This window comes from Chiloscyllium plagiosum, chromosome 9 (genome assembly GCF_004010195.1).
Source record: "Chiloscyllium plagiosum isolate BGI_BamShark_2017 chromosome 9, ASM401019v2, whole genome shotgun sequence".
Classification (NCBI taxonomy): domain Eukaryota; kingdom Metazoa; phylum Chordata; class Chondrichthyes; order Orectolobiformes; family Hemiscylliidae; genus Chiloscyllium; species Chiloscyllium plagiosum.
Window position 1 is genome coordinate 84,276,476 of NC_057718.1, and position 22,787 is coordinate 84,299,262.

Here is a 22,787-nt window from a genome sequence, read left to right on the forward strand (position 1 = left end):
AACAGGCAAGCGTCTGATCCCCAGGCACCCCCTTCAAATCGGATGCTGCTTGTACAATCCCGAAAGGTGCGGAAGCTGCCATCCGCGCGATGGTGGCACGCCAGCCTCTTCAGCATGGAGGGGGTCGGAGCTGCGAAATGGCGGCCTCTTGTTCTCTTTCCTCTCGTTACTTTCATTTTGGCGATGCCTTTTGCGATTTTGATTTTTGTTTTAAAAACCGCTGTACCTTGACGGTTAAATGTAAATACTGTGAGGAATATACGGGGAGCAGCCACTGAATGACAATAGTGCGCGCTTTGGCGGGCCATGCAGGCGGCAGTGCCTCCATATTGTTTAAGGGTACACAACACATCTCCGGTTTATGCTTAAAGGGTTTGTGAGAAGTGACCACTGAATTGTGAGCCCGACATGTCGGTGATTCTTGACTCGGTCTGGGGACCGAAAAGCAAAGGAAGCACGGCAATGCATCAAGCGATTGGATCTAATACATCATTTTGACTTCCACCCCCAACACGGTTAACCTTGTTCTCGTGCTCATTGGGGGAATTTAACGATGCATTATTATTTAAAGATCGTAGCATACACCATTGAAGCTGTGACCCAGGTTTAGAATGTCAATTTATATAATACGTTCGGTTTTCAAAATCAGTTTATTGAGAAATTGTTTATTAAAATTATAAAATTTGGAGTTGTGCCTTCTAGGTTTTTCCCTGTGCCTATAGTAACAGTTGAATTTTACTTTGATTTTTATGGTGAGCAATAAATTCACAAGAGAAATTGGTTGCCTTGAGAGATTAGGTTATTTTATACAATAGAGGTAAGCTTGATTATACTATAAAGTTAAAAGTCTGTGCTTGTCAGAAACTGAATTACTTTCATAAGCAGCAAATAAAAAAAATGCTGGTATATGGAATCACTTGATCCACACTACCTGTTCTGGTTCTAGTTCCACATTCCAATGTAACCTAAACTATTTTTGCTTACACTTTATGTCATCTTCCATATTTTTATTCAGTGTTTATATAACCCTTCCTGGGTACAGGTTTGTTTCCTTCATTCTCACTTACGAGTGAGAAATTCCATTTCCTATTGATCTGAGCAATCCAACCATCTTTGCTTCAAGTGTCAGCCTTGACTGTGGCAGCACTCTTACAGCTGAGTGAAAGTAGGGATTTCACCTGGACATCCTGGAACCAACATCTAGTGATTTTCTTACTGCTGTCTGTGGGACCCTGCTGTGCACAAATTAACTAATCTTATAACAGTGGCTGCACATGAGATCATGGAGCAGGCGAAAACCATTCAACCTCTCAACCCTGCTCCACCATTCTAGATTATAGCTGATCATCTACCTCACTGCCATATTCTTGCACTATCCCATGTCCTTTGTTGGAACCTGTTGGACTATAACCTGGTGTTTTGTGATTTTTAACTATGCCCATTGATGGTATTGAATGACTTCATTAGGTGTAAAGTGCTTTAGACATTGTTAGGAATGGCTTTGTAGAAATGCTTAATGTATTATTAGTTCTGAGCTGAGTGCCCGACATTTCCGATTCAACAGAAATACATTATTAGTACAGTATTAGTACATGAAAATACTTTCATTTTTACTGCACATATTAGATTTCTTTTTATCTTCTCAGCTGCAAACCTATTTATATTTTACAATATCCTAATTCTTAAGCCAATTGATATCACAATCTGCTTTTAAAATCTTAGTTCTGTAATTTTTGTGATCTTCTGAGGTACTGTATCACTCTTCATTTAACTTCTGATCATTTTAATTTATGTTTCCTCTCTTTTTAAAATTGTGCTGCATATACCTCTGTTTACTGTTGCTGTCAGATCCATCAATTATAATACTACTTGTCTAGTACTGTTTGGTTCTCTTTTCTACAGTTTGCAAGGTCAGTTTTATTTTCCCTGAGTATATGTCATAGTTTTTACAGCATAGAAAGAGGTCTTTCAGTCAGTCATCAAACAACCATCTATTCTAATCGTACGTTCTAGCATTTGGCCCATAGCCTTGTATGCTTTGGTGTTTCGAGTGCTTATCTAAATAGTGCTTAAATGTCTTGAATGCCTTATGGGCAGAGAGTTCCAGATAACCACAACCCTTTGGGTGAAAAATATTTTCCTCAAATTCCCTCTAAACATCCTGCTCCTTGTCTTAAAACTTGCCCTTTTGTTATTGGTCTCTGTACTAGTGTGTGTGGGGGAATCTATTTACCTTGTCTATGCCCCTCAGAACTATGTACACCTCATTTGGATTCCTCCCACCTCAGCCGCCTTTGCTCTGAGAAAACTAATCCCAGTATCTGTAGTCTCTCTTTCATTAATTGAATTGCTGTAGCCCAGGCAACACCCTGCTGAATCTCTCCTGCACTCTTTTTAGTCCAGTTTCATCCTCATGCTGTGGTGACCAGAACCCACAGTACTCCTCCTGTGGCCTAATTAACATAGTATGCAGCTCCATCATAAATTCCTTGATCTTGTACTCAATGCCCTGTCTAATAAAGGCAAGTATCCCATATTCTTTCTTATTCATCTATCCTGCCTTTAAAGATCTATGGATATGTAAGCTGAGGTACCTCTGATCCTCTGCACTACTTTGGTACTCCTTTGCTTTGTTAGTCCTCCCAAAACCCCTCACCTTTCAGGATTAAATTCCATTTGCCATTATTCAATCCATCTGACTAGCCCACCTATATTGTCCCATAGTTTGTCTTTTCTCCTTGCTATCTACCAACCATCAATTTTCATGTCCTCTGTGAACTTACTGATCATACCTTCTACCTTCATGTCTAGATCATTAATGTACTCAAAAAGCAAAGGACCTAGCCACTAGGTGCAAGCTTCCTGTCATAAAATATCATTCAGCCATTGCTGTCCACATGCTGCCATTAAGCCAGCTTTGACTCCAAGTTGACCAGTTGCCCTGGTCCCCAGAATCCCTTAGCTTCTTACCAGCCCACCATGCAAAACGTAATCTAAAACCTTATTGAAGTCCACACAGACTACACCAACTGCACTACCCTCATCTACACATCTAGTAACCTTGTAAAATTCAATTAAGTTGTTAGGTATGATCTCCTTACAAAATCATGCTGATTTCCTGGATTAATTCTGTGCCTTGGAACTTTTCCAGTAGTTTCCCTACCACCGATTCATTTATATAGAAATAAAATATCTTGGTATGTTCCTGGGATAAATGTTCATTTACTGCGGCTGTCCTGCAATCCTGCAGTTAATTTTTTTTAATACCTGGTTTTAGTTTAAGGAATTCAGTGTCGTAGTTCCCCAGACACTTGGTAGTAGTCAAACTCTAACATGACTTATATATTTATTATCTTGCTTGTGTAGGTTACTATTTTTATACATTGAGTATCATTGTCTCCCGATAAGTGACTGCATATTATGTTCTAACTGAATAAATGTTTAAGTACTCCTATTAAACAAGAATAAATATATATCGGTTCCTTTTATTTAGATAACTAATTGTCACTGTTTTGCAATATACTATACTAATTAGCCCAGAGTTGATTAGAGAAATAACACTGCTGATAAACATCAACACCATTGAAAAGTTCTGATAATGTTTTGGTCTGGTTCTACCTATTCATATTTTTTCAATATGTTTACTGACATCAGCTATCCAATAATCATTGCTGACTGCATGTGCTCAATGTTGATTATTTACAAATGTTATGAAGCTGATTTTTTTTTTCATACTGTCACGTTTTGTTTAAATATATTTCTGTGATATCCCTGCCAGTGTGCATGTTCCTGGGTGTCAGTTAACAACCATTTTTCTTTCTACAAAATGTTGGTGCTCCAAATGCTCCCAGCTAGTAACATTTCTTCACTTGACCAGAATGCGTATTGGCTTTTCATTTGATAAACCAGGGTACGTTCTCAAACTAGAAGAATTCGATAATTGAATGGACCTTGAAAAGGGATTTTCATTTTTGTAGCAAAGAGGTGATCGATACTGTTTTGAAAACATGCAAGAAAATTTTCACAGCTATAATGCTTCTTGCATATACCATAGAGAATGAATGTGAAAAACCCTCTTTGGAATAATGATATAGCAAAAATGTTTCTGCATAAGTTAACATGCGTGCACTCTATTCTAAGAACCTGTTTTAATGTCATAGGTTCAACTACTCCAGTGTATTGGAATCGGCTATTCATGTTTTTTGGCCTCTGTTCCTAGTTTATTTGTATCATGGTATTATTCCAAAAAAATCAGATATGCTATTATTATAATTTTTTTTTAAAATTATCATTTTTCTGATGTTGGGTGCGCTGCAATAGAAAAGTGAGCTCTAGTCACATATTCCCATAGTAAGGGGAAGTTGTAAGGAGGCTTGCATTAGAATTGTACAATTTTTAGTGACTAGTTCCCTATGCATAGATGTGATTTCTAGAGCCAGATCATAAAAAATGTGCAATCATGTTAATTGAAAAATTATTGTACATCATCAAACATTTTGATTACATCTCATGCACAATATACAGTGGTTACCTTTTGTAATTGTGGACTGTCATCCATAACATACTAAACCCATTCAGTAATGTATTTCTAATCTTGTCCTCCTTCCCCATCTCAGTCTAAAACTGAATCCTTTGCTAATTTTGAAATTTTGTTCAGAAACTACATGTTTTGCTGTGCTTGTATGCAATTCATCTTCAGTTTGACATATTGTCTAGGAATGAGGAGGTCTTTAATGAACATTAGGACTTAATGTTAATGGTGAAAACTTTGTGTTCAGAAAACAGGGTCCCATTCAGCAACTAAAATTTTTGATCTGCATTATTTTAGACTGCCAGTTTTGTTGCCACTTGCACAGGAGGGCATCAAGCTGAAGATAGTTAGAAGGAGATTTATATGGAAATAACTTGAGACCTGTAGTTGACACTTTTGGTTACTGACTAGAAATTACAAGAATGAACTTTGACCAGATTCCTACCATTCATCTTTGTGGCTGACGAAAAAATGGGCCAGAGAACATGAGAAAAACTAATCAAGCTTTGAATCGAGATTCTAAGAATTTCCTAATTTGCAAGACCCCCATGTCACTATTGTACTAGTTGATTCTCATTTGTAAGAAATTTCTAAAATTCTGACAGTTTGGTATGCATACCAATATGCAATTCACTTTTGCTGTTTGTATTAAAACTTTATGCTTTAGTCTGAGTTGCGACTAAGGGACTTTTCTGAGATGTTCTTGCTGCCTGTGTGATTAAACGAACACACCAAAGCACTGATGCAAGATGCCATTTGAGTGAAGGGGTTGTGATGAATGTGACAGTGGTGGTTTTGAGGCGGAGGGGTGTTGAAAAAGAATACAGTACAGTTCGGTCAAAGCTGCAGTGAGCTGTTTTAAGCTCATGTTACCTACCTGCTATCAAGACATCTCTTCGTGATTAGAATAGAACTTTGAAGTTGAACATTGAAGATCCAGTTATGGTCCATGATGGAACCAGTGGCAAAAGTTGAACTGAGTGGTTCAGAAATTTTGGTGGAAATTAAAATATAACTTTGCAATTAATATATTTTGTTATTTGGGCAAATAAATTAGAGTTTTATAAAAGCACAATGCGAGAAAAACTTAGGTCAGGCAGCATGTGCAGATAGAAACTTAGTAAATGTTTCAGGTCAAGTGACCTTTTGTCAGAAGTAAAGAAGGATTGCATTGGAAGGTTTTTAATCAGGTTTAAAAAGGGATAGGGCAGAAAGAAGAAAAGGCAAAGAAACAATGTTGGAGAAATTCAACAGGTCTGACAGTATCTGTGGAGAGAGAAACTGAGTTAACGTTTTGAGTCCACTATGATTTCTTTGAGAACGAAAGGCAAGTTCTTTGATAACAGGGGGACCAAGGGAGATTTTAAAATAAAAGATTTCATGATGCAAAAGCTGAAGAGAGTGTTGATGGGCAAAGAAATAAAGGTTTTGTCCAAATGGTGTAAATGGCTAGGCAAAAACATAATTAAATGCAACATGAGGAATAAAGAAACAAAAAGCAAACAGAATGAACATAATTAGAAAGGACAATAAGCCGAAGGCAGAGTTGTGATCTAAAGTTGTTGAACTCTTGAGCCCAGATGACTATAGAGATTTAAATTGATAACAAGGTGTTCTTGCGTTTGCATTGGAACACACCATGGGCAGAAATGTCATTGTGGGAGAAGGTGAAAAATGATGAGCACCTGGAAGCTTGGGGTCAGTTAAAAGGAGTTTTGTATAAAGTGTTACTCAGTCATGAGTTTGAACCCTCCAAGGTAGAAGTGATTGCATCATGAACTGAATGTACAGTATGCTAATTGAAAGAGTAGAATTAAATTGGTTCCATTTGGAAAAAAATATTTAGGGCATTCGATGATGAAAACGGTAAGTGTTGCGTCTCCTGTGCTTGCGTGAGAACCTACTGTAGGGGAGAAGCTACTGTAGGGAAGTATGTGGGTTTTAGGCGTGAATGAGAAGTGGACGAGGATGTCAAAAAGGGACTGATCAATTTGGAATTGTAAAAGTGCAGGCAGGGAAAATGAGTTTGGTTTAAGGTTGCCAACTTATAGATGTATTATGATGTCATGGAATCAATGTCCTGTGGCACAATTGTTCAAGCCCATCCACTGGGCTGAGGGGACAATCAAAAGACCCAGGCACCTGCTGAACTGGGTACAGCCCTTTATAAGCAATTGCTGCTAAATCCTCAGCTCAGACCCCAGTTACTGTACTTTCCCCATACATATGGGTTCCTGAAAAACAATCTCTTAAGCAAGCATTGATCAACTGCCTTGGGTTTTAGTCTCAAACCAGTGCAATGCTTCCTCCTGTTTGTTGCATTAGCAGATATGGCATTGTAATGAATGTAAAGCATCTAGGAGGTTTCCTCTTACAGACAAATTTTTGTAAAGTATGCTGTTCTCCACAGCTATATGGGAGTGTTAATATATGATGGCAGGAACAGGTGTGAATGCGTTACATGTACATGACCCATGTCTGGTTCTGGTGCATTTAAATCATCACATTGGCAAAAATGCTGTCTGATTGCTATTATACAATGAATAATAAGCTTTTGACTATTGTGTATATTAATTTATTTTCTTAAAATATCACATTGCTTTCAATTGCCACATGCTGATTCTAGGAGATTCTGGGCTATTCCATATGATTTGGTCGTATCATACTGGACTTGGTGGAAATGGCAGAGGATGATGCCCTGCTTCCTTTAATGACTGCATTCCATTTTCCCAGTCTTATGGTGGAACCTAATTTGATGGTGCAACCTTCTTTATCAATGCTTCTGACATTTTTTTCTCAACTATGGATTCTCGTCCAGCATAGTTGATGGACGTCTCCAAACGGACTGTTCCCTGCATGCACCTTTGTGCACTTCTTAGTTATCCTAATACCCATGTCATTCCATGCAGCAAATATTGATGTATGCGTGTTATGTGTCCATTGTGTCATTTTTCTTGAACTTTCAATTTTATTCTGTATTTGCAGTTTATGATGTGTTTTCCTCTTTGAGGAGATGACAGGCTGGGTGACCACTTTGCAGACAACCCATTAAGTCTGCCAGCATGACCCCAGTTTCTGGTTGTTTGTCACTTTGATTCTTGACCTCACTCCCATAGTAATCTTTCTGTCCATAGCCTTCTCCAACACTGGCTTAATGATCAACATCTTTCCTTTTGATTTGGCTCTACAGCCTCTGAACTCACCAAGTTATTTTAGATCATAACCTCTCCGTTCTTTTTCTTTCTTTCATTTTATTTGTTTGTCTTATTTGTTTCTTTATTCATTTGTATTGCATTCAAATGATTTTTATCATTCAATTGGACTTAATTTTGTTCCTTTATGCATCAACCCTTTAAGAAGATTTCTCTTAAGCTCTGTTTATAAAAATAAGGTATCGTCTATTTCAAGAAAATCTGTTGCACTTTACCCTACCATGGAACTTGTCTTTTGTTCTTCTACCACCTCCCTTCTTTTGCTGTTGTAAAAACTCTTTTGTAGATTTTTTTTCTATTCTGGTGAAAGGTAACTTACCTTTGTGCGCTCTCTTTCTTTCTCTGTCACTCTCTCTCTCTAGACACCACCTGACCATGTCCAGTTTGCTGAGCTTTTCCAGCAGTTTTGTTTTTATATTAAATTAGGATTTCAATCACTTCACTGAAAGAAGCGTGTATGATGTGGGGCGCTTGCACCAGTATGGGCAAAATAAGTTGTTTGATTAGAAAATATCTGAAACATGTTTAGAGATGTTATTACAACCCTAGAGAACAGTTGGGATTTGAACTGAGCTGTCCTGGTGCTGGGACACTACCACTGTACAACAGACCCTTCCAAGAAATTACCTTGGAATATTTTTTAATCAACCTGTTCATGGTTATTATTACACCACCCTAAAAATAGTTGGGTGTTGAGCCTGGGTATCTGGCTGAGAGGTTGGAACTGTGCCACAAAAGCCCCGCCAAAAATTGTATTATTGAAATGGTCTCCATTTTAATCAACTAAGAGTAGAGGATAGAGAAAATTGATGAAGGAACAGCTGGGAGGATTCAAGTAGAGTACTTGCAAAGCAGTTAAAGTATAAAGAATGTAGAGAAGAGTAATGATTGAGATTCAAAAATGTAAAGTGTGTCAGGAAGAGATGTCCAAGAGTTTAACAAGTTTCATATCATTCCTGAGATGAGGCCTCCGGCTAGCCAGCATTTATTGTCTATTGTTAGTTTTATTTGAGAAGGTGGTGCCAAGTTGCCATCTTCAACTACTGCAATTTTTGTTGTTAAGATACAGCCCCAGTGCTTCTAGGAAAGGAGGTCAAGGATTTTGTTCCGGTGTCAGTGAAGGAACAGTAATATCCCCTCCAAGTCGGGCATTTGGCCTCCCGTGCATCAGCTGTCTTGTCCTGCTAAATGGTAGAGGTTATCATTTTGGAAGATGCTGTGAAAGGAGCCTTGATGAATTGCTATAGTCATTTAGTAAGTGGTGTACACAGCTAATGCTGCAGGAATAGATATTAAAAGGGGTGAGATGGCTGCCAGCCAAATGGGCTGCTTTGTACTATATTTGAATGTTGTTGGTGGTGCATTTATCGAGGCAAATGGAGAGTATTCCATCACAATCCTTTTTTTTAATTAGGAGAAAGTGAGGACTGCAGATCCTGGAGATCAGTGTCTAGTGTGGTGCTGGAAAAGCACAGCAGGTCAGGCAGCATCCGAGGAGCAGGAGAATTGAAGTTTCGGGCATAAGTACTTTATCAGGAATTTCGAGGCAAATGGAGAGTATTCCATCACAATCCTTTTTTTTTAATTAGGAGAAAGTGAGGACTGCAGATCCTGGAGATCAGAGTCTAGAGTGTGGTGCTGGAAAAGCACAGCAGGTCAGGCAGCATCCGAGGAGCAGGAGAATTGAAGTTTCGGGCATAAGTACTTTATCAGGAATTTCCTGATTAAGGGCTTGTGCCCAAAATGTCGATTCTTCTGCTCCTCAGCTGCTGCCTGACCTGCTGTGCTTTTCTAGCACCACACTCTCGACTCCATTTTTTTTTAATGCCTTATGGATGGTGGTGAGGCATTGGGACTTAACTTGCTACACAATCAATGAAGAATTACTTGCTGCAGAAGTCCCATTACTTGATTTGCTCTTGTATCAACGATATTCATATAGCTGGTCCTGTTCAGTATATTGTTAATGGTAACTCCCACGATGTTGGTAGTGGGGATTCATTAATGGGTGGTCATTCCATTAAACCTCAAGTGGTAATGGTTAGATGGGATTGACAGATGTCTTTAATTATTCTCTTTCCACATTGTGAATTTTGTATTTTTGATTTTAAATGTATAATCTATCTTAAAGAATTAATATGCTTTTAATATCCTACAAATAGTGAGTTGTATGCAAGCTGATGTTGGGAAAAGTATTTGTGGCAGAAATTTGTATATCATGAGGCGGGTTGTCAGAATGAAGAAAATGCAACCTACTGGTTCTCTGTATTACTTTTGAAGTTGCATACTAATGTGGCCTTTGAGACCTTTCCTGATGTGTAGGAGAAAGTGAGGACTGCAGATGCTGGAGATCAGAGCTGAAAAATGTGATGCTGGAAAAGCGCAGCAGGTCAGGCAGCATCCAAGGAGCAGGAGAATCGACGTTTCGGGCATAAGCCCTTCTTCAGGAAACGTCGATTCTCCTGCTCCTTGGATGCTGCCTGATCTGCTGCGCTTTTCCAGCAACACATTTTTCAGCTTTCCTAATGTGTGTCAATTTCAGCTATTTACTCTTTCCAAATTGCTGTTAGCTCTGGTTCTCCCCATTTTTTGATATCCTCTTTTTCAATCTCTGGTTGCTGGCTCAGGATTACAGTGATGCATGTCCAGTCTGTTCATCCCCGCACCACCATGACAGACAAATGTGTTTGTGTCCATTCGGGCATACAAAACACTCAGTGTAACATTTGGGATGAGACCTTGTTTGACAACATTATCTTAATAGGTCTATCATCTATATGAAAAAGTGTTGAGGGTTGTCCCTGTCCTTCTAAATGAGTTAACATAGGTGTGTGTGTGTGTGGATGACAGTCTCAGCAGAGAAAAAAATTAGGAAATTACAAAACAGGTAAATAAACTGAGTACAGAAATGGGTCTTGGGTATTGAATTTTGTTCTGGGGCCAACTTATTAAGAATAGCAATATATAGACTTATAGCCTAACCGCATGGTTGATTTGTTAAAATAACCAATTGTATTAGTTTTGTATTTGCAACAACAAACACATCTTTGAATTTCTCTCAGTTAATCAAAATTCAGATGATACTTTTGAAGCAACTTGTTTAGTGAATGAATGTATAGAGTACTGAATTATCGTTAATTATGTGTAGTTAGTTCATTTAGTACTTGTGATTGAGTTGTATGATTTTTGCCATATTTTAGTCAGTCCTTTTGATATATTTTGTTCAAACTTGTATATATGTGGATGTATTTCAATGTTTTTCCCCTTACTACAGAAGATGGTGACCATACTACTACTAAGTACAATAAATTCCATAATGTAGACATTGTCCACCAGTGTTAGTTACTTAAAAACTTGCAGGTTTAATGCTCAGTGTTCCCTTTGCATTTGCTGAGCAGCCCTTTCTGTATATTTTAATTTTTTTTCAGTAATGGTTAAGAGAGGAATGTTGATAAATTATCAGAATAGTTCTTTAGTTGTGCCATGTATCTTTGTACTTAATTGTACGTAGATTGCCCAATTACTGAAATGTGTTTTGTTTACCTAATTGGCATATCCAGTTTTCTTAGGTTCTGTTACAAAATGTCCAAATAACTATGTACTCAAAATCAGTAGAGTTTGAACTCAAAACTTGACTGAGAGGTGAATGCTGACAACTTAGCCACATTGACAGTTTCTGATCAAAGTATGTTAAATGATTAACATGTACAAGTTACAACCCATGAATCATTTCTATTACCAACCACATAGCCATATTTATCACTGGCCTGCTGGTGTTAACTATCGACCTACATTATTGCTCAGGTTTTTTTAAATTACTTTCCTTCACGTTCATAATTCTTTTACCCTGTGTCTTTGGTTCACTTGTAGTCTCTTGTATTTGGATTATTAGCTCTTCATATGTGCAAGCGAAAGAAATACTTGTCTTAAAGTCTATGCTCTTTTCTATTTTTATTTTCAACTTTTATTTCTAGCCCTTACTAATCAATCTTCATCAATTCCACTACAGTCTGCAGTCAGTTCGTCATGCAGTTTTTTCTTTTCCATTCCACATTGAGTCAGTGGCATAAAAACAGTATGCTGACAATGCAGGAGAGATAAGGCAACATTTGTGGAAAGAGAAATAATTAATGTTTCAGATTAATCATGGATCTTTAAAACATTGTTTCGTTGTGCACAGACATAACCATACTTTGGATATTTCCTGCATTTTTCACTTTTATTCAAGATTTCCAGCAATCACAATATTTTACTGTGACTAAAATTCTGGTTCCAAATGAGTCTGCTGCCAAACATTCCCATCGTATCTGCACTTCTCAAGCAGTTTTCCCTACTGTCATAAATTTGTTGATCTTGAACATAGGTATTTTGCCATGATGTTGCACTTCACGTGCCTCCATAACAAATAATTTTTGCATTCATTAACAGAGAACCTTCTTTAAAAAATGTGTAGAGATTTTTCACTTCATGTTAAGTCGGAGTACTGTGGAATAGAATCCTTTATTGCCTTTTAAATAGATGTCTTTGTATGCTAAACATTTCTGTTCTTAGATAAGAGATTCATTTTTATCACTTGAGATTTTCTCCCTTTCCTGTTTCTCTTAGTACAATAAAACAGTGCAGTAAGGTTTATGTTTTTTAAGTATGTACCTAAAGTGCACAGTCCAATAGTTATCAGATAGTTAAGTGTTGTATATTTAAAGTAGTTTTTATTTAGTGTTTTGTTTCGTAGACTAATGATGTCTGATGTGCATCTCAACAGAAACCAAGGTCTATGTAGGTAACTTGGGAACAGGTGCCGGTAAAGGGGAACTAGAGCGTGCATTCAGCTACTACGGACCACTGAGGACAGTCTGGATAGCACGGAATCCCCCTGGTTTTGCTTTTGTGGAGTTTGAGGAGCCTCGAGATGCTGAAGATGCTGTTCGTGGTTTGGATGGCAAGTAAGTAAACTTTAAAGGGGATCTATACCCCCTTGGTAAAGTCACTGCTTTCATTATTAATTGCTGATCTTTCAAATTACTTAATATGAATGTTTTCAGCTGTTTTTTAAAAATCTGCTCAGAGCACAGTTGTTTGGTTGTGAAGGTACTAAAGGGCAGGTTTGTTTCCTTAAAAGTAGTGATAGAAATAATAGTGAATGTGCAACCTTTCCTATAATATTAATGTCAATATGCAGGAACTTTCAGTATTTAGGAACATAGTGGGCATTGTGTGCTCTGATCAGGAAAAAACAACATCTGAGGATCATTCACTGTACTTTAAATGAGGGAATGAATAATGAAAGGACTGACTTTATCATTTGGATTTAGCTCCCCTTTAAATATGGGCAGTTGTCAGTGAGTGACAAATGTATAAAATTGTTGTATATATGTGTGTGTGACTGTTGTGCTTGGTATCCATACATTTTTTTTATTTATTACAATAAATACAATAGTGTATGGATAAAAAAACTATGACAGCTGCCATTACTGTAACCAAACCTGTATGAAACACTCGTGTGGTCTGACACCTGTGGAAATGATCAATTGTTTCCACAGTTGTCATGTCATTCACCAGCATACCAGTGCTATTTTCCCATCAGAGAGCCTGTCCAGTAACTGAATCTGTGTATGATTGTTTTTCAGTTTTTTTTAAGGTATTACCTGCCAGTCAAATTCTAACCAGTTAAGAGCCTTGTTTGACTGATTTTACTGCTTAGCTTATTCTACCAGTTTCTCCTTGTGTACTAAGCATTCAGTGGTTAGAAGGAATGGAGATACTTGCTCCTAAATGTCTGTAAATACTGCATTGTAATCTTCCCATTTTGCAGGAAGTACCTAAATCCAGTATAAGCAGTCTAGAGTATAAATCTGTGTTGTTGATTAAAGGGTTCCAGACTTCTTTTGCCAATGCCTCCCCTTTCAGAAATTTGTATGGGCTCAACCTTTTGAGCAACAGTTGGGGGAATAATTAATATGAAACCAGCAACATCAAACCATAATGGTCTTTTGATTGTGTATGACTTCAATTGAAGTTAACAAAATAAAGAAGAACATGAAGTCAACTGGGGTGTTTGATATTGACTCTTTTTAGCATTATTGACAAACAAATACTTCCCTACCCCTGTCTTTTTGCTTGGAGGATTTTGTTTTCTCAGCACAATTAATATTGATTCAGACAGCAATATAAATTGCACTGACCTTGCATTATACAACTAAATAAATCAAATGTAAAATAACCCTTGGTGATTTGCCTTATCTCAATTAGGATGAATTTATTGCAGTGGCATAATTTGAAAATTAATGCTTAATTTTGGAGAGTTTCAACCACAAATCAGTCTTTTAGGCTTCTATAATTGTTCAGCTATGTAAATACTGAAAAAAAAATCTTAATTCTCACATACTTTGAAATAACACAAGCAAATAATAAATAGGCTAATAGGGGCATTGGATTTGAAGTGAGATCCGGCATTGATCAAAAAGCAAAACTTGAAAATTTTCTGAAAACAAAATGATCGACATGTCTTTTAAGATCTGATGCCATCAGAAATTTGCTACAGAATCCTGTTTTGATTCCAGACAAAATACTTCAGAATTATATCTTTAACTGAGGTCTGACATTTCTCAGTCCATAATAGCAGAAGGCAATATTAGGAATATGGCTCATAGGCAGCTTTGAAAAGACTGATCCCAGCATATCATGTTGTTTCAGTAGTACCTGATCAACTTTAATTAGTCCAACTTTTATATCTAGAAATCAGCATGAATTCAAACATCTTGTGATGTGATTGCCTTATGCCATGTTACATGTTTTACACTCTTCCTTTGAATTTCAACTTAAATCTGCTCAATTTCTTAACAGTTTAAAGTAATTTATATTTTCTGAAGTGCCTCCTGTCTGCGAGGTTGTATTGGTGGCTCACCCTTCAGCCAGCCTGTGGTCATTGCTCCCATCCCCTGGCATCTTTGTCTGCCTAGGGAACTGCTGCTGCTAATAGCTTGACTGTCATATCCTTTTAATTTCAGGCTGCCTATACTTGAAGATACATTTACCCATTTGTTCGTCTGAACGAACCTTGGATTCCCCTTGCCAGTTTCATTGCCGGGATCTGTCCCTATGCTTGTGCTAATGCTCCCTTCTGAATATTTTTGAGATAGTTTAAAAGTGATTCCTTTTGGATTTTTGTTTCGTATGGAAAAGCGCTTTTGGCTTCACTTGTCCCAATCCCTTTATTGTATGCCAGAGATTTAGAACCTGTGTTCGAACTAGAAGTTTGAACATAATTTGGGCTTTAGTGAAGCACTTTGGCACACTGTCCAATTCTTCTATCCTTTTCAATTTTTAATGGGTTCTGTTGTGGATTTGAGGACTTCCTTTATTGCTCACTGAAATACATTTGAACTATGGCTAAGATATTGTAAGTTTAATGTTGCATCATAGTTTGGTTGATTTTTGAAATATCATCCAGTTGTTTGTTGCAAGAAGAGTTTCGTATGGCCAACTAAAGTATGTAAGAGTGCTCTCAGCAATTTCAGCAATTCTGATTTACACCTAAATGTATTTATACATTTATTTAAAAATGACCACATGAGTATTATATGCTGTGGAGGGAAGTGAAATACAGTTTTTGATTTGCACTTTGGGAGAGATTAATTTTCCTGCGACTTTGTCGCTCATGAATTGTTAACTTTGACAGTGGGCAAATTGTATTTCTTGCTCTTTATCCAGTATCTTTGGTCAGCTGACATTAATAGGCTATTTAAAATTTCTCTAAATAATAGTTCTGATCTGTGGTTCCAGATATTCCACAGGAGCAGAGATACAAATAACTGCCTCAACTCCAGTTTCAAAATAAAACTTTGATATGAGCATACAAGGCTTTGGCTTGACTTTTTGTCTCCTTTTTGCCTTTTCCCTTCACAGAAAAGTAAAGATAACCCGTTTTTACTAAAATGTGGTAAATGCCATAAAAATCATTTTACTTAAAGTAAAAATAATAATGAATTTGTTTAGATGCACAAGTGTTGGCATCCGTCCCAGTTAAACTTTTGTAATGGTAATCTCATTTCCTTTTATCAAAATGAATTCTCCTGTCTTCTGTCACAGCTTTATTGGTGTCTAATTTTTTTATCTGACTTCTTTCATGATTCTCACTTTCCTTTCATACTCCAAACTTCAAATTAAGTCAGACACCTGAGTCAATGGATAATACATTGCCACACTGGACCTTCTGTTTAAAAAGTAGAGGCACAGAGTATCTTTTTAAGACACCATGTTTTGCTAACTTGTGAACTGAAGTTTGACTTTTTTTGCTGTAAACGTAACTGCTCAAAGTGTTAAGATTTAATTTTCATTTAAGTGGATGGAGTTACTGTGCGACTCTCTGCTCAGTTAAATGGTGCGGTGCTTTTAACCTTACAAATACTGTTGATTTGCTTCTGTTTTGCTTTAATTTTGTGTGTTTTTGATCTGTCTCAGCTGTGATACTGTTTTTTTCCAGTCTAGTTTCAAGAAAGGTAGGTACTGTTTGTCGTCTCCTCTTCCCCTGCCATGTACTTTTCCTCCTTACCCTCCCCATTCAAATTGTTTTTGATTTTGATTGGTTTGGATTTTATCCTTTAGGATGTCGGGAGACCTTTTTTTAGATTTTGGTCAGATCTTCAACTGCCTTTCCTGCTATTCTTCCCATATCAGACAGGTTTGCTTATGCAAATGTTGCCAAGCGACTTTTAATGTGACAAGCTTCATCGTAAGTTTATATTTCCATATTTGGCCTTTCATGCATTGGTGATCTAGTGTTCACCTCCCTCTTGTAGGAGAAAACTTGTACAGGGGTAAAAAGGAATCTGAATAATCTGATTTATTGATATGTTATAATAGGTGTTGAAACTATAGAAATTGCAGAGGTCCAAACAATTTGCATTTAACTGTATGCATCATAAGGTGAGGGACAGGTTATGCTGTTGAAGCCTTCAAGTGCCAGCCATTTCATAGAGATAGTATTGTTTTAGTTACATCTTTTAACTGATGCTTTATGAAGGATTGTCTTTGACTTTATGTAAACACTAATTTCTTTAACTTAAGGGTAATTTGCGGCTCACGTGTTCGAGTGGAATTATCAACAGGAATGCCACGCCGCTCACGCTTTGAGCGGCCACCAGCACGCCGACCCTTTGACCCAAATGATCGGTGTTATGAATGTGGAGAAAAGGGTCATTATGCTTATGATTGTCATCGCTATAGCCGACGCAGAAGGAGCAGGTATGAGTTGCCAATCTCTATGACTTCTAGTATTGCTTTAAAAATTTAAATTTAAGTATATTTAAGCAACTTTATTTTAAACTGAATAAAGAAATGCAATATTTATCATTTTTGCTTTATAATTAAGTGATAATCAGGCCTTGTGGCAATTTTTGCTTGACTTTTTGAGTTTCACTGTGAATGTTTTGAATATTAATGATCCACCTGGTCCAAACCTTTCAGGTTTCTTCGTTTGAGTCAGTCACCGCGATTCAGAATGTCGTGAGCCTCATGATATCAGGCTAAGGCATCTAGCAAATCCAACAGTTTTGATGCGCCTAGAGCATACGGTGATTGGCATGAGGCCAGATCCCCTCGAGAACCTGCTACAACTAGCTTCACCTTAAGATTCTTTTGAGGGCAGAAAATGTTTGAGAATGAGACAAGGTGATCGCCGTTATGCTGTAAATTGGCTTTCAATTGGGCCCCTTTCTAGAGGAACGCCAGATTGACCGCATTCCCTCGTAGACAAACCATCCTGCGTCAATCAAGCCTCACTTTGGCTCATTTGGCTGTCAGTTTGATCGTCGTTAGATTGAAGAACATCTAGATGCTGCGATGGTCTGATAGATACTTCTAGATCGCCTAGATCTGCTAGACCTTGGTCCAAAGAGAGGGTCGACTGACCTGCAAACTTGCAAGGTTTACTTTACGTACCACTTACAAAGTGTTTTTACAATGCACAGAATACTAAAAACTATGTAAAACTTTTAACTGAATCTACGTTATGTAGATTTAATCTAAAAAATAGGGCCCCACGTTGTCTTCAAACTGACAAATGCATACTATATTGTAGCAATCTTGTTTTGACTCCAGCAGAGGTATTCCAAGATTTTAAATCTGAATTGTTAAATTTAATACTGCATTCTTCTGTTAAACCAGGTCTAGGACTAGATCACGTTCACGCTCACGGGGAAGAAGGTATACCCGTTCACACAGCCGTAGTCGTGGCAGAAGGTATATCTTTGATTATCAGGTTAAGATTTGAGAAATGAAGCCTTCAGTTTCTACATATCCATTTTAAAATGACCTATTTTTAAATTAGGTCCAGGTCTTTTTCTCCTCGGAGGTCCAGGTCTTTCTCTCCAAGAAGGTCTCGGTCATTCTCTCCTAAAAGGTCCAGGTGAGTGAACATTTTTCATTTTCTTCCTTTTTCCAGTTTTTGAAATATATGATACTACAAATTGTGTTTTTTATTCCCCATAGGTGCAATCACTGGGATTTAAGCATATGTACTTTGTTGCCTGATAATTGTTTGAGAAATTTGATTTGCAATGAAAGAACTTATTTGTTAGTGCGACACTGAGAAGTTGCCATTATAAGAAATATATTAAGTAATTTGGTGCTGCAAACTTTGAGTTTTATACAAATAATCTTTCTTTTAATTTGCATGCATGTAGATGACAGTATTTTGGTCAATATAGTCATTTACTATCAATCTACCTTTACATTTGGGCAAATTGTAACCTATTTTTACTTAATCTTTTTGACTGTTGCCAGGCTACTTCCTTTCTTTGTGTCTAAGCTTCAGCTTATGACCACCTTTACTGTGGGCTTTTGACTATTGGGTTTTTCTTCAAGATGAAGCATGGCAATGCTGTTTGGATGTTATAGTTTCAATGTGCCAAATGGAAAGATACTGTTGAAATGGAACTATTTAATGTAATATTAGTATTTTTATTTGTTGTTCATGGGATGTCGATGTCACTGGGTCAGCCAGCACTTTTTTACCCAGAGGGCAGTTAAGTGGCAACCACATTACTGTTGGTCTCAAGTCATGTGATAAGGGCAGCGGAATTCCTTCCTGAAAGAATATTAATGAACCAATCAGCAATGGTTTCATGGTCTTCATTAGGAGTCCTAATTCCATGTTTTTATTGGATTTTAATTCCACCATCTGCGTGGCAGGATTCAAACCAGAGTCCCCAGACATTGATTAGGGTCTCTGGATTAACAGTCTGGTGATAATATTGTTAGGCTATTGCCTCCCTTTTTAACTGGTTCTGTAAATGTTCTTTCTAGAAAGTTCTTGGTTTTCATTTGATAGTAACTCCGTGTAATGGTCGAAATTGAGTGTTAGTAATTGGTAATCTTAGCTGCAGACTTCATTCTGTCTTTCTCAGTTGCATCATTTTTAAGAATTTATTTTAAGTCTTCTGGCTTTATTATGGTTTTGTTGACTTGTGACACCTGATGTGAATCTTTCTCAGCTATTCTGGAGACTGCAATGAAGCAACACAGTTTACCCAGAACATTGAATGGTGCGCAAGTGCTACATCTGGGAAAACAAAAGCAAAATGTACTAATGCTGCCACTTTGCTATTGAGTTTGTATGAAAATGATGTTGACGTTGCCAGCAATGCTGACTTTTAATATTTTTGAAGGCATGTCTGTATGAAGCTTCACTTGTATTTTAGAGGGATGATATAAGGTAATTTGCATATATTATCTGCTAGTACAGCCCAAAATCTGTAGCTTTTTATCCCTACCATCTCGAGCAGAATTGGTGTTTGTAGACAGAAGCTGATTGTCATCTAATGCACGTGATTATGTAGGTGCTCATTTCTGCAAATCCCTTACTATATTCTTGTAATGTGAAGTTGATGTAATCACAGCATGCAAATGCATTATTGCCCTTATCAGCTTCTGGGAATTGTAAGAGATTAGATGTGTACAAATTATCTGTCTACTAAACTTGCTTTATTGATAGCTTACAGAATTTTGAATGTGGCACCCTTTGTAACCAAGAAAATTGGTATTTACTGGGATTCTTGTCTGACCACAAACATTATCCTATGATATTAAGTTTTCTTTGATGCATTATCCCTGCAAACACTTGGAGACATTGGCGTCATGGTAGTGTCACTGGGCTAGTAATTCAAAATCAAGGGACAAAATTCGAATCCCACCATAGGAGATGGTGAAATTTCTATTGAAATATTGGACAAAAAGCTTGTCTAGTGGCAAACATGTAATAACTGTTGATTGTTATTTAAAGCCCATTGGGATCGCAACTGTCCTTTAGGAAAGGAAATATGCCATCCATACCTTGTCTGGCCTACTTGTGACTCCAGACCCACAGCATTATGATTGACTCTTAACTACCCTCTGCGCAGTTGGAGGTAGGCAATAAATGCTGGCCTGGCTAGTAACCCCCTCGTTCCATGAAAAGGATTTAAAATAGGAGCTATGTTATATGTTTCAACAGATTTTAGAATAGTTAGTGATTCAGTTTTCATAAAATCCTGAAAACGATTGGCTGTCCCCAGTAGAAATGAGTCAAAAATTTCCTCTGCAGCAAACCTTTAAACTGTTGAAAATTGTCTTTTTTTATGCTTGCAAAATGATAACAATACGCGATTTATTTTTAAGCTTATTCTCAGCTAGGTTCTTTCCAGGAAAGATTGAGTTCTTTACAATGCAAACTAAATTGCAAAATTTCCTCACTGCTCAGAAATTATTGTAATGGCACTGCCTTGCTGGAGTTGACTTGACTTGAATTTCTTTATGGGTGACATGTAGATGCTTGAAGTGTTTTTTTTCCCAATGTGCCCTGTGAATATTTCCTAGTAGCCTACTTTTCCTATATCACCAAAAGGGTCAATGCTTTTGTTTCTCTTCATAGGTCTAGATCAAGGTCACGGTCCAGATCCAGGTCTCTGTCGAGACAGAGAAGCAGGTTAGTTTAGTTTTCTCCTTCCATTCTAATAATTGACAGGTGCACATTTGATAAGTTGTCAATTACGTAGGGGCTGTGTCAGATACAGTTGAGTCAAATATGATGCCTAGTTAAAGTAAAATTTAGAAGCCTATTTGAAGAAAGCTGTTTCAACAGTGCCCTCTAAACCATGACCTTTCGTATTACGAAGGATAAAGATAGTAAATACCTGGAAGAAGTACTAGGAACAATTCAGCCCCTCAATACTCTTTCCTGGCATCCGCCACATTCTGGGGAAGTGAATTCCAGAGATTCATGATCCTTTGAGAGAAGTAGTTTCTCATCACCTATTTTAAATTGCTATCCCTTATCCTAAAGCTATGACCTCTTGTTATAGATTGCCTCACAAGAGGAAACATCCTCTACATCTATGTTGTCTGTCCCCTTTGGTGTCTTACATTCCTCAATAAGATCTCTCATTCTTAAATTCTAGAGAACGTTGGTGTAAACTGTTCAATCTCTTTTCATAAGACAAACCATTGATCTCTGGTATCAATCTAGTGAATCACCTCTGAACTGTCTGCAAAGCCTCCCTTAAGAGCATGAAGACACTCTGCACTGTACTCCAAGTGTGGCCTCACTAATGCTTTGTACAGTTACGGCAACGCTTCCATACTTTCATACTCTATTACTTTCACAATGAATACCAAAATTCCACTTGCCTTTCTTATTCCCTGCCATACCTCATTCAGTTTCAGTGATTCATGTACAAAAACACCCAGATCCCTCTGCACTGAAGTACTGTGAAGTTTCTCTCTATTTAGTCAATAGGGTTACCTTTCAGTTCCACTGACCACAAAGGCTGACTTCACACTTCTGTTATACACCATCTACCAAATTTTGACCCATTCACAAAATCTGTCCATAATTCATTGGTAAATTTCTTGTTTCTTTATTGCAATTTAATTTGACTGATTTGTGTCATCTGCAAATTTGGTTTGTCTGCATGTCTATGTCTGCATTCAAGTCATTAATGTAGATTGTAAATAGTTGGGGCTTGAGGTCTAAACCCTGTGGTGCCCCACTAGTTACATGCTGCCAACCAGAAAAAGGCCCATTTATCCTAACACTACTTTCTGTTGGTTAGCTAATTTTCTGTCCAAGCTAATAAATTATCCTTAACCCCATGTGACCTTGTGTGGCATAACCTATTGTGTGGCACCATATCAAATGCCTTCTAAAAGACCTGATATAATATACATGTTGGATTATCTACTTCACTTGTTAAAATGTTTGAAGAACTCTAGCAAATTATTCAAACACTATTTACCCTCCATGAAACCATGCTGACTTTACTGGATTGGGTTATGACTTGCCAGGTGTCCTGTTATTAGTTCCGTGATAATGAATTCTAACAATTTCCCATTGACAGATATTCAACTAACTGGTCTGTTGTCTCATACTTTCTGCCTGCCTCTCTTTTTGAATAAGGGTCTTTATAATAGCAGTTTCACAATCCACTGGAACCTTTCCTACACCCAGGAAATTTTAAAGTATTATAACCAATGGATCCACTATCTCTGTCGCTTCCTTTTAAGACCTAGGATGTAGGCCATTAGGCCCTGGGGATTTGTCTGTCTTAAAACTTAATAGTTAGTTCAATATATTTTCCCTACTGATCATTCTAAGTTCCTCCTTTTCTATAACCTTTGCATTATTCTTCAAGCAGGCAGCAATTACATTAGTTATTGGGAGGAACTTTCTACCAATTTTTCAAAATGTTAACAACTTGTCCATCAAGCTGCACCACATTTTGGATCACAAACCTTAATGTGAGGCAGAGCAGTGGCAGAGAAGGAAAGGAGATCACTCTTGCTCTTGGGATTATGGGATACCCTGTTCTATGTGCCCAAAGATCTCTGGGTCAAGAATTGGTTTGTTTAGTCATATGAAGACCTGTGGCATAAACTCTTGGTCCTAAGTAGATGCCATCCTCGAGTCAAGGCAGAGCTGATGAAGAATGGGAGCTTTCGAGGGAGATTCAGCAGGTTCTACAGTATAAAGTATCTTGTCCAAAAAATATAGAGACAAAGATTGTATGACA

At 37.5% G+C, this 22,787-nt stretch overlaps 1 protein-coding gene across 3 annotated transcripts in view; it reads left to right on the plus strand.

Annotated features, from left to right (window-relative positions):
• LOC122553005 (serine/arginine-rich splicing factor 7-like) overlaps window positions 1-22,787 on the plus strand; it is a 28,512-nt gene that overhangs the window by 194 nt on the left and 5,531 nt on the right. For 2 of the 3 annotated variants that reach the window (XR_006312587.1, XM_043696402.1), the window contains exons 2-6: window positions 12,506-12,686; window positions 16,810-16,986; window positions 17,908-17,982; window positions 18,071-18,148; window positions 20,651-20,704. Coding sequence is in view for 1 of the 3 variants with exons in the window: in XM_043696402.1 (XP_043552337.1) it covers window positions 12,506-12,686; window positions 16,810-16,986; window positions 17,908-17,982; window positions 18,071-18,148; window positions 20,651-20,704 (565 nt within the window). In the remaining 2 variants the exon portion in view is untranslated. The remainder of the gene's footprint in view (window positions 1-12,505; window positions 12,687-16,809; window positions 16,987-17,907; window positions 17,983-18,070; window positions 18,149-20,650; window positions 20,705-22,787) is intronic. The other variant, XR_006312588.1, reaches the window with a different exon arrangement.